This window comes from Colias croceus, chromosome 27 (genome assembly GCF_905220415.1).
Source record: "Colias croceus chromosome 27, ilColCroc2.1".
Classification (NCBI taxonomy): Eukaryota; Metazoa; Arthropoda; class Insecta; order Lepidoptera; family Pieridae; genus Colias; species Colias croceus.
The window spans coordinates 1925418-1938098 of record NC_059563.1 but is presented as its reverse complement, the minus strand read 5'-3'; the positions used below and the strand labels follow the sequence as shown (position 1 = coordinate 1938098).

General features: G+C 34.7%; 1 protein-coding gene across 1 annotated transcript; it reads left to right on the top strand.

The window, feature by feature from the left end:
- The first annotated feature begins 2504 nt into the window (after positions 1-2504).
- On the top strand, positions 2505-12624 carry LOC123703902 (puff-specific protein Bx42). Its single transcript, XM_045652099.1, has 14 exons — positions 2505-2540; positions 2874-3025; positions 3215-3372; positions 3737-3919; positions 4287-4366; positions 4823-5004; positions 6164-6275; positions 6702-6823; positions 7195-7336; positions 7765-7898; positions 9372-9513; positions 10377-10467; positions 11444-11584; positions 12369-12624. Exons 1-13 carry the CDS (start codon positions 2524-2526, stop codon positions 11576-11578), a joined length of 1650 nt encoding a protein of 549 aa, XP_045508055.1. The 5' UTR covers positions 2505-2523; the 3' UTR covers positions 11579-11584; positions 12369-12624.
- The last annotated feature ends 57 nt before the right edge of the window (positions 12625-12681 follow it).

Genomic DNA, 12681 nt, shown 5'->3' with positions numbered 1-12681 from the left:
TGACAGATTTTCCACCTCTATCATGGACAACACTGCAAATTTCAATACACGCATAATTTCATATGTAATCAACTTAAGAATTTAATAAAAATGTGTGCACATCTTGGTGCACATAATCATTTTAAAACAACATATTCTTAAAAATTATAGCTATAAATTTATAAAAATAAGAAAAGTCAAATTTATGTTAGATGACCGAAAAAGTTCACTGATATTAAAAATTTGGACATAACACGTTGTTAAAATTAAAAGGACCACAACGTGAAATTTTTGTTGTGGGTTTAATGAAAACGCTACCAATGCGTTGTGGCAATGAACACAGAGCAATGAAGAACTAATCAAACTATGTTGGCCACATCATGAAATGCAATCATTTCACGAAATAATGGATGTTGCTGTGATTTGTTTTGCTAATAATATGTTTAATTGTATAAATTTGTAATTATTGTTTGTTTGGTTTGGAAGACTTAATAAAGATTAGTTTCCTAATATTACCCAGATAAGCAAAGGCTTCTGATGATAATATGGTATTTCTAAATCATTACTACAAATGTGGCCATGATAGATCTATATTGTTTCATTTGTTTCTCAGCAAAGCCCGTCCCCGGCACGGTGCAGCGTGCATCATGTTTTAGACTTGAACATGTTATGGCCACATTATGGGCCATAACTTATGGCATTTCTTCAAGCAGAACATTCTTACAGCTTTTATTCATAGGCATTATGCGGCATAATGCTTAACGTTGAATGTTTCAACGACAGCAACGCTTCGCACCACAGCTTCGCACAATCGAGCACTCATAAAAGTAATGCGCGTGATGCGTAATCGATGCCAACTCAGTGACAGAATTTTAATTTTTCCCCTTTATATTCGGCATTGTGCGCCACTGAGTCGCATTATGCTCTATTATGCTCTGTAATTGGAAACGATTTTAGGTCGGTATTTGAAGCTGTGGTTTTATTAAACTGCTATTTTTAGTCTGTATTTAATATTTATGACCAAGAAGCTTATATCTTATACACTGGAGATTTCGGTATGAACATTTGACGTGTAACAAGAAAATGTTGTGTTTTATCACTTTCACACCTAACTTGGTATTGCCACTGTTAATACGAAGTTTTCCCAAGGCTACTATATTCTGTGCAAAAGGTTAGTTTTTGTACATGAGTTTGTTGATAAATTGCCAACAACGTCATTCAGAAGCATTGTTGGATGAGACAATTATTATTTATGCTAAATAAAATAAGTATCTGAACCAATTATTAAAAAGCGATACTCCCTGATTATGAGTAGTTACCATAATAAAATTGTAGCAACTCTCACTTTGACAATATGGCATAAGTGTCAAAAAAATTGCGTCGCTTCGAATATTTAAGTTAATAATGTTGCGTATTTAATAAATATTTTCCAGATATAAATAATGTATTGCAATGTGAAAAATTGCAGAAGTGTTTCGACACCAAATTCTGGCATAGAATTTCACAGGCAAGTGTATATTTACGTTATGTACAATATTCCTCAATACTCCTGCATTTTCCTGTTTAGAATCATTTCAATGGCAAAAATTGTCAAATTTATCATCATTTTAGTAAGCAATCATGTTAAATAAGTTCTTTTCCTAATACTTTCATCATTTTTCAACAAGTTTTCAATAAACAAATTTATCAAGTAAGGTAACCATGATGACAGGTTTTTACTTTTTACGGATAGCGACGAGAATATATTATTGCTAAAACAATATTATAATGAACATTTAGAACACCATTTTAAAGATTTTTATACTAGTAATGAAACAACACACGTCATCGGTATTGCACCCTTTTTCCATTGAAATTTATGTCCAATTTTTAACCTAATATTTTTTGTTTTATGTATTTCAGCTTTCCAAAAAATGAAATAAAAAGAAATATATGTGCCTATCAAGGGTAAAATTACTGAGGATTACGACCCAGAAAAAATACCTTTTGAAAAATAAACTTTGTAAAGTTATCTGAAATTTTTGCAAGGCTGCTATAAACAGTTTTACTTTGATGTTTTTGGCTTGAAGTTGACCCGTCGAGGCAACGCGTTTAAAAAGAAGATCTGAGTAGCTTTACAATTTGGTAAATAGCATCTGATGCAAAACACAACTTTCCTCTATTTACAAAGGATTATAATGCTATAATATATCGGTTCATATCCAAGCTTATTGTATCCAAAAGTTATTTAAAACTATCATTCTCTACCAATATAGTATGTCCAGTAATATTATAATATAAATACTGTTAAAAATATATGTCGTTATTATTTATAGACCATGATTTTTAGTTTTTTCTATTTCGAAAAATCCTGAATATACAAACCAGTGTGGTCACCCACAGAAAGAGACAAAAAACAACACTGACGTCATTCAAGGTTATATTTTCTTGTGACAAGTTAATGGTCATAGTGCAATCTCCAGTGTATAAGATATAAGCTTCTTGTTTATGACATATATATTCTGTGAATTGTGATCTGTCGACTGCAATTTCTCAAACATTAAAATGGCGTCGTTGTCGAGGTGTGTGTCGTTTTTATTTTATCCCAGAAGTTTTAGTACCTATTAAATATAAACAAAGGTTTTAGAATATATAGACAGTATTGTAACACATTTAATTCTTTGCTTACTAAAGTTGAATATACAAATAAATTTAACTGTTTTATTTGTAAAGTTTATAACCTTCTTCAATTCTTGTCATTATTCATACAACAGTAAATAAATAATCTTTAATCGTTTTTTCGTAATCAATGCTTCCTCGTGGCCAGTCAATGCGTCTATATATTGAATATTAATTAAATGCACTAGAATTAGCATTTTTAATATATATTATTTATTGTTTTTGTAAATTTTCAGCTTATTACCTGCTCCCGTACAGCAGGTATGGGACAGGGACGACGAACAAAAAGCGAAGCGAGTAGGAAGTGCCTTAGTAGTTTCCCAAACCAGTGTACCACCGTATGGTCAAAGGAAAGGATGGATACCACGAGCAGAAGAAGATTTTGGAGGTATGATGTCTTGCTATTAAACACCACTCATCATTTATTTTTGAAATTTAAGATAATCACGGTTATATCAAGCAAAACACTGTTTTTGAATGGTTAATTATTAAATATATTAAAAAAGACACTATCTTTCCTAATTTCCTACCAATTGTAAATAATATTTATTTTTATGTGATTTACCCTACTTTGTAGATGGTGGAGCCTTCCCCGAGATCCATGTAGCTCAATACCCCTTGGGTATGGGGGCTCGTGGCAAGGAGAGCACTTCAAATGCATTGGCTGTACAATTGGATGAGTCTGGTCGAGTTAAATATTCGGCTATAGCTAGACAAGGCCATGGTGCTGATAAGGTACTTTCAATATGTTTTAAATACAATATTATAAGTGTAGTAATCTTTGTTACTACATTTTTGTTAATTTTTATAAATAATTTTTTTGATAATATTTGGTTAATTTATTAACATATTATTTTAACTTAAGCCTTGTATCCACTTGAGCATGCTCAGGTGAATGAGCGGCTCATTTGGCCGAGCCGCTCAAGTGGATTCAAGACTTTATGTAAGTTATATTTTAGCACACATTTTTACTTTAATGTTTTTCATTATTTATAGATATCAGCATTAATAATGGAACCTATAAAAACATTTTACGTGTTATTTTTTTATTTTGATACAGTTATCAATACATAAGCCCTAAATAGTACTTTTTTTCCAGATAATATACTCAAAATTGACAGATCTTCTACCAGCGGAAGTGTTAGCAGAAGATGATCCAACATTACAAAAACCAACAGAAGACGATATTCAAGATATTACGGAAAAAACTAAATTGGCTCTTGAAAAATTGACAAACGCTAAGATATCAGCGGCTATGCCTGTTAAAGCTGCACCCAAAGCTGTAAGTTGACTTTTATTTTCACTTATTATATTATTATGTAAATATTTATTCTGTAATATTGACATATTATGTACTTTTTTATTTGAGGCTTTAAAATATTTATTTATTTGTAATACTTTATTGTACAAACTTGAAAAAAAAAACATAACTTTTGGGAATGAAATTTTAGATCAAATTGTGAGAGTAATGTCCTATTTCTGAAATGTAACTATGTAATTACAATGTCCATACTACTTTGTGTTCAATTTTAATTAAAAAAAAAGTAATTTTTTATGAGATTTTCTTATTTAAGTACATCAACATTTCTTCTGTATACACAGAAGAGAACTCATATCTATAAAGGTGTGATAGTGTGGTACATTTTCAGGCACCGGCCCAATACATAAGGTATACACCGGCGCAACAAGGTGGAGCGTTCAATTCTGGCGCTAAACAGAGAGTTATTAGGTAAATTGGTTTGTTTAATGTTACTTGAAACATAAAAAAAAAGGTAAATTGGTTTGTTTAATGTTACTTGAAACATTGTTCAATCTGTGATATACTAAGATATTATAGTAGGAATAAGAGAGAAATAAGAAGATGAGTTTATTAATAAGTTTTATCCAAGCATTGAAAAATCGGCCCTAAATGTTCTAGCTTACAAAGCTGGGGTGTTGACAAAGTATATCTTAGTTGTCAATTTGTGTTCTGATTATCTTAAAAAAACTCTATATCTTCACAGTATTGATTTCAAACTTTCCAGCATAATAATGTCGATCATTTATTGTTTTTAGAACACTAGAAATGAAAATGCTTCACGGTATTCATAAATAATTATTGCTTCTTGGATTGTAGAAATGCACCGTATATGTTGATACTAACAAACCCATATGCAAGGAATTGATAAGAAGTCATAATTTCCAGGATGGTAGAAGCGCAATCGGACCCGATGGAGCCCCCCCGCTTCCAGATCAACCGCAAGATCCCCCGCGCGGCGCCGTCCCCGCCCGCGCCCGTGCTGCACTCGCCCCCGCGCCGCGTGTCCGTGCGCCAGCAGCGCGACTGGAAGGTGCCGCCCTGCGTCAGCCACTGGAAGAACGCTAAGGGTGCGGGATTGTGGTTGTTCCACTAAGCAGTAAGCACACTTTGTGTGCTTGTGCGTACATATTAAGTGATAAGTGAGACGCAATAATCGATTCAGTGCGAGCGCGTGCGGTGAACAAAGGCTATTCAGTGACATAGTGAGGCCTATAGAGAGATGTAGTGGGTAGTAGCGCGATTGGAAGGTGCCGCCCTGCGTCAGCCACTGGAAGAACGCTAAGGGTGCGGGATTGTGGTTGTTCCACTAAGCACACTTTGTGTGCTTGTGCGTACATATTAAGTGATAAGTGAGACGTAATAATCGATTCAATGCGAGCGCGTGCGGTGAACAAAGGCTATTCAGTGACTTAGTGAGGCCTATAGAGAGATGTAGTGGGTAGTAGTGCGATTGGAAGGTGCCGCCCTGCGTCAGCCACTGGAAGAACGCTAAGGGTGCGGGATTGTGGTTGTTTCACTAAGCAGTAAGCACACTTTGTGTGCTTGTGCGTACATATTAAGGCTGGTTGCGGAGCTTGACCGACCGTCAGTGCGTACCGTCGGTCCTGACGATACGCATCAACAATTGTATGACTATGACACTAATGCGCATGACAATACGCGTGCGTATGGTCGGTCTAGCTATGAACGGTTTTATGAATTTTCATACATATGACAAGCGCGACTGACGTACGCACTGATGGTCGGTCAAGCTCTGCAACCAGCCTAAGTGATAAGTGAGACGTAATAATCGATTCAGTGCGAGCGCGTGCAGTGAACAAGTGCTATTCAGTGACATAGTGAGGCCTATAGAGAGTTGTAGTGGGTAGTAGCGCGGTTGGAAGGTGCCGCGTGTGATTGGCAATATAATGGCTTAAAAGCTTATATCAATAACCAAATACGTTGAGTATTTGGTCTTGGAAGAACACCAAGGGAGTAGAACAGTGCTATGTGATTAAAACGTGATTAGGAAGACGGAATATGGTATTAGGAAGACGGAATATTCGAGAATAACTGAACGGTTTTTAATGATTTATGGCTTGTTGGATTTGAATCTCATTGATTAAGGACAACAAATGTTTAAATTTAGAAAAAAGCTTAAAATCATCTAATCTGGTAGAGACAGATCCCACATCTAACATTATTAAATATTATAAACTAATAACTAATTTATAAATTTCTGTTCAGGTTACACAATACCTCTGGATAAGCGATTAGCAGCGGACGGCCGAGGGCTACAACAAGTGCACATTAATGAGAATTTCTCCAAACTAGCCGAAGCTTTGTATATAGCCGATAGGTGAGTGTTAAAATTTGTAAATGTGTATATGCCTTATCAGTATTAATATTATACTAAACTACTAAACTTACATTTGCCTATTAAAAGATCGTCAAAAATGGCCTAGTATTTGTATAAAGCATTGATTGTAATTTATACTTCACTCCCAGGCAGCAAAGTATACTGTATGACTCGAATTAGAAAACACTGCCTTATACACAGGTCGGCAGAGTTATAATTCAGATAATGTTCATCGCGATTATGAGTATACATGTATATTTTCTTACATCTTAATAATTTTTCTTTGATTTAGCGTCCTTATACAGTTGAATTTTTCCACAATTTACAATATTATCTATGACAATTTCACTTATTTTTGAATCGTTAATATTCTCGATAGGTAATTTTCCTATATTTCCCTCACAATTTTCTTATTTAATTTCACAGGAAAGCAAGAGAAGCAGTGGAAGCGCGTGCGCAGCTTGAAAGAAGATTAGCGCAAAGAGAGAAGGAGAAGAAAGAAGAACACTTGAGAATGTTAGCGCAGAGGGCCAGAGACCATAGGGCTGGTTAGTTGATAAAATATTTTGTAGATTTTTAATTGACATTTAATTTTTTACTGTAAGGATTTTTGGTGAATATCTGGTTTGAACGAGAAGAATTTCGTTACTAATGTTCGAGAATGTCGGTTAAAAATAATGATTTTTGCGAAAATTTGATAAAAGCTTGTTGAAGATAAAAAAAATATGTTTTTTTTATCATTGCTTTAACTATATCTTTATTTGAGAGAAAGAAAAGACATATATATTTTTACACATGAACAAAAAAAAAAGGTCAAAATATTATTATTTCATTATACTATTGCCACAGATAACATAGTGTTGCCTACATACTATTACCTAATAATCCTATATTTTATTAATTAATATAAAATTAACAGGTATAAGAGCACCGGAAGAGGAAACGGAAGCGCCAGCAGCGGAAGTCGAAGGAGAGTCGGCGGAGAGAGACAAGTTACGCGCTGAGAGACACAAGGAGAGACAGAGAGATCGGAATCTAGCTCGTGCAGCGCCGGATAAGCGGTAATTTCATCTAAATAATAATATATATCTTTATTGGGGCTACAACCAAGTACAGAAGTCGAGGGAGAGTTGACGGAGAGAGACAAGGAGAGACAGAGAGATCGTAATTTTGCTCGAGCGGCGCCTGATAAGCAGTAATATTTCATTTATAGATTGACATAATATAAAAAACTAGATAAATCATGTTTAAAAACTGTCCGAAGTAAAACTATGCCTATGCATGTTTTGAGGCAGAGTTTTCTAATAAGCTGAAGTGTGTTGTTTCACGGACATAAATGATACAAACGAGTATCCGTTTAAAAATATTTATTTATTAATTTACAGAAAGTAGATGACATAGATTCATTTATGTAAAAGTACTGCTATTATGTATTTTAAAAGGAAACAGTAGCTATAATTAATTTTTTAAATTTATTTTTTTCTTTCAGTTCCAAATTAGTAAAGGAGCGTGAGAGAGATATATCAGAACAGATAGCTCTCGGCTTGCCAGCAAAGACCAACCAGGGTGGGGAAGCCATGTTCGATCAGCGGTTGTTCAACAATTCCAAAGGAATGGATAGCGGTGAGTTATTTATAATATTAATTGACCAAGTTCTTTAACTTGGTCAATTAATATTATAAAATTATTTAATATTATTATAAATTAGGAATACAGGCAAATTAATATTATTATAAATTAGGATTATGCGTTTATCTGCAAAATTCTTGCAAATGTGTTTCGGCGAATTTCGGTGCCGCGACTGACTTGTCTACTGACCCTGTGTAAATCAGCACTAACGTTTGATAGAATAGATTATGAATGTATGTGATTGACATAAGCTGTCGATAAATGTATCGACAGCTTACGTCAATCTCATACATTCATAATCTATTCTATCAAACGTTACGCTAATAGAAAGCCACTTGTCTAGGGGGGCTGGTATAACGAGAGAGAGACGGACCGATCTCCCGTCTCATCTCGAGCGCTGATAATAATGAGACGTTATCACGTTAACATCTCGATCGTAAGGCTGGTTGCAGAGTTTGACCGACCGTCAGTGCGTACCATCGGTCCTGACGATACGCATCAACAATGTGTATGACTATGACACTAATGCGCATGACAATACGCGTGCGTATGGTCGGTCTAGCTATGAACGGTTTTATGAATTTCCATACGTTACGAAAAGTAACACAAAATAAATTATGTACTATCAGAGCCAATAACCGCTATGGCGAAAGAAGATGCTCATACATAATTCCACGTTTAATCAATAAATTAGATAATAACATTAAAAATAAAATAAACTGTAAAAATGTTAACCGTCAATTCAAATCATACTATATATCACGTTTATAAAGACACGGCCAGCACAGTAGGTGATCGCAAAAAATTTTTTCCACAAGTACCCTATTGTACATCATATTTTTTCTGTTGTGTAATTTACTTGCCATCTTAATGTATTTTTCAATGTAATTTCATATGTAATGTAACAAAATTTATATTAATCTATCTAGTATTTGTTTGACGTCTAGAATGCATGTGCACCACGATCAAATCGTGTCGATTTATGTGGTGTTTATTCTGTATGCCCAATGTATGTTTATTTTTCTATCAAAAAATGGTTTAAAAAAAAAACATATGACAAGCGCGACTGACGTACGCACTGATGGTCGGTCAAGCTCTGCAACCAGCCTTAACCTACTTTACAAACAAGCAATTTTTTTTAAATACAAATATAATTAAGTAAATATATTTAAGAAGAAACTGACGAAATGGTTAATGGAGAAACAATTTTATGATATTCAAGAACTTATTACATTGCGGAATCTGTGAAGGAATTAGTGACGTTTAACAATAGTGACGCGAAGAATTTGTGTAGTGTTGGTGTAGTGTAATTTAATAAACTTATTTCCATTTAAATATTTGCACACCCAAATAGTGGGTAGAATGTATTAGCGCCTTAATATTGTAACAACACCTTTTTTGTAACTACATTCTTGTAAATAAATGAAATTTGAATTTGAATTTGAATTTGAATATAATTTCCCGCAGGCTACGGCGACGACGAGGCGTACAATGTGTACGACAAGGCGTGGCGCTCGGATGCGGTCGCTTCGCACATCTACCGACCCACTCGGAATGCAGATACAGAAAACTATGGCGGCGATCTAGATGCGCTCGCTAATACCAGACGGTGGGTTTGAATTTGGAATTTAGAATTTGCCGGGATCGTTTTTGAAGTGAAACTTCTTTATCGGGGTTGGAAAAAAATTTAGTGTAACATTTTTTCGTTACGCGCCATCTTTTTCTTATCCCTACCACGCGTGATTCGACGTATATCTGTGAAGTTGCATATAGTAAATTGTGTTTTGAAAGATAAGGTCATAAAGAAGTTTCACTTCTTACATGTGTACACTAGTACACGCACACATTTTTTTTTCTTTTTTTTTTGGATAGAAGGTGCCAGTGTGTTTTTTTTATTTGACAGGTGTCAGTATGGTGGTGTTTTTTTTTTATTTTATTTTGTAGGTGTTGGTTATCTTGGTTGCGAAACGAAGCTCATTTAATTAAAACATAAATTAATACCAAAAGAATTAAATAAATGAAGTCATTTTGGTGTAATGACCAAAATATGTTTTAAATTCTTGCGACACAGAATTGCGTAAGAAATAAGCCTAGTAAATAAATTTTATATGAAACTAGCAAACCGGGCGAACTCCGTTCCGCCACCAGAGACATCTTTTCTTTGCTATAAACCTCACGGAGCCCGAGACCTTTCCAACGAATGCAAAACCGTGGAAATCGGTTCGTGCATTCTGGAGTTATAGCGTCAGGAAGGAAAACCAGACTTATTTTTATATAGTAGCGGCCTTACTAATAAAATGTCACCCATTCGTTATGCAATGGATTAGTCATTGCAATAACCTGTCTTGTTTTTATGATTGACGTTTCATGTGAGCAAGAGCAGGACACAGCTATTGTATAAAATGGTAGAAATTTATCCATTGTTTAACTTTTTATTAGTAACTAGGCCGTTAATTTATATTTATATTCTAGTTTCGTGGCTGACAAAGAGTTTGCGGGCACAAGCAGTACGAACACGCGTTCTGGACCGGTTCAGTTCGAGAAGAATCCACGCGCTGAGCCCGTGAGTATCACTACATAGTATAAAACAAAGTCGCTTTCTCTGTCCCTATGTCCCTTTGTATGCTTAAATCTTTAATACGCAACGGATTTTGATGCGGTTTTTTTTTAATAGATAGAGTGATTCAAGAGGAAGGTTTTAGTATATTATTCATTAGGTTGTAGACAAAGCGGGCGATGCCGCGGGCGGTAAGCTAGTATTTTTATAAATAGTTTTTATTGCAAAATTCAAGTTTGTAGTAAGTACAGTAAAAGCCCGATTTACGCGCGTTGTCAAGAGATAAATAATTAGTCATTTGAAATGAAATGAAATGAAAATAAGTTTATTATGGTCATATGAAAAATAAAAGATACAATTTAGTTGAAAAAAGGAACTTAAAAATGCCATAATTAGCCCAATCACTCAGTGTGTCATCACTGATTTTCAGAATTTGAACCTAATAGGACACGAAAAATACTTTATTATTGATGTAGACTAATTATAATCGATCGAAAATAAAGATCTATGAATTGGCAATGATATTTTACCTATTTATAAGAAACTTTAGAATGATTATATAAAGGAAATAATTATGAAAACTTGTACCTCAAATTACGTGGTCCGGATTACTGTACTTTTAATTATTCAGGGCTGTGACATTATGTTTTTCTATTGTGTTTCCATTTGAAATCAGTTGCTTTAATTTTTAAGCTATTATGAGCGCGGGGACCGAATCGAGAAATTCCGTAACGAAAAAACCTCACGCTCCCCACTCCTTGGGGCGGAGGTGTGGCTTGAAGGCATAGCATGCAATAGCGCAACCGCCCCACTGCCCGAGTGACACACGCCGTTTTTTTGACTTTTAATATTTATCATCTAAAAAGTAAATAATAACCAACTAATATAAATCAAAGCATCAATGCATTCATTCACAATCTGCACCAATTTATGATATTTATCATATCAATAAAGTGTTATTTATTGTATTTCCCCCGCCCAGAGTCAAACCCGCAACCCCCGGCAACCGGAGGCGGACTTCGACCCGTTCGGTTTGGATCGGTTCCTGAGCGAAGCGAAGCGGGCGGACAAGAGTTCGCGCAAACACGAACCGCAGGCGAAGCGGAGGCGGGACTGACCACAGGTGTGTAGGTTTTATCTTCTTATATATAAAAATGAATCGCAAAATGTGTTGGTAAGCGCATAACTCGAGAACGGCTGAACCGATTTCGATAATTCTTTTTTTATTATACTATTTCTTGAAGTACGAGGATGGATCTTATGTAGAGAAAACGTAAACATGTACCACGGGCGAAGCCGGGGCGGACCGCTAGTTATAAATATTTTTTTTGTGTATAATAGGGCTATAGATATATGTAATTATGTATTGTTGCTAACGAAAAACGAGTTTACGCATTGCTCCGCACCTGTTGGTCTAAGCGTGATGATATACACTCAGGGTGTAATCGTTAAGTGTGCACAGGCGATTATTCCGTATCTATTACAGATAGCAAAAAACTATAAACTGTTATCGAAAGCACTTAACCTAAGAGTAAAAGGGCCAAAATATTTTTTAACCGACTTCGAAAAAAAGGAGGAGGTTATCAATTCGGCCGGTATATTTTTTTTTTTTTTTATGTATGTACACCGATTACTCCGAGGTTTCTGAACCGATTTACGTGATTCTTTTTTTGTTCGATGCGGGATGGTGTCGAATTGGTCCCATAAAAATTTTATTCCGATAGGCCCAGTAGTTTTTATTTTATGAGCATTTTTGTCTGTAGGTATTTGTAAATTTTGCAAGTGCAAGTTTGAAGTCGGTTGTTTTTAACGCAGTTATCACCTGTTTAAAAATAAAACGTGAAATACATATTATATCGTATACAATTAATATACTATAATATTATGATTTTTTTCTCTTGTTTCAGATTGCTGTATTCCACTGTTGTCTATATTTTATAGATATTATTGTTTCGAGGCCGGTCAACATATTATATCGATCTTTTTCGCTAAAGTTTCTTAGCAAATGTTTATTTGTCGAAAAATACTTCCAATTTTCGACAAATAAACTTGCTGTTTAACTAAAAGAGAACATTTAGATCGATTTAATATAGAAACCGGGGTTTAGTTGTAAAAATAGAATTAAGTTAATTTTTTATGAAATAAACATTTTGACACCAAAAATTGTTTTTATTTAACAAACCTATATCTAACGTCATCCTTACACTACAAAAATAAATA

Coding starts and splice junctions, on each gene's coding strand:
- LOC123703902 (XM_045652099.1), top strand. Junction 3,373..3,736: donor AAGGCCATGGTGCTGATAAG/GTACTTTCAATA, acceptor CTTTTTTTCCAG/ATAATATACTCAAAATTGAC. Junction 3,920..4,286: donor TTAAAGCTGCACCCAAAGCT/GTAAGTTGACTT, acceptor GTACATTTTCAG/GCACCGGCCCAATACATAAG.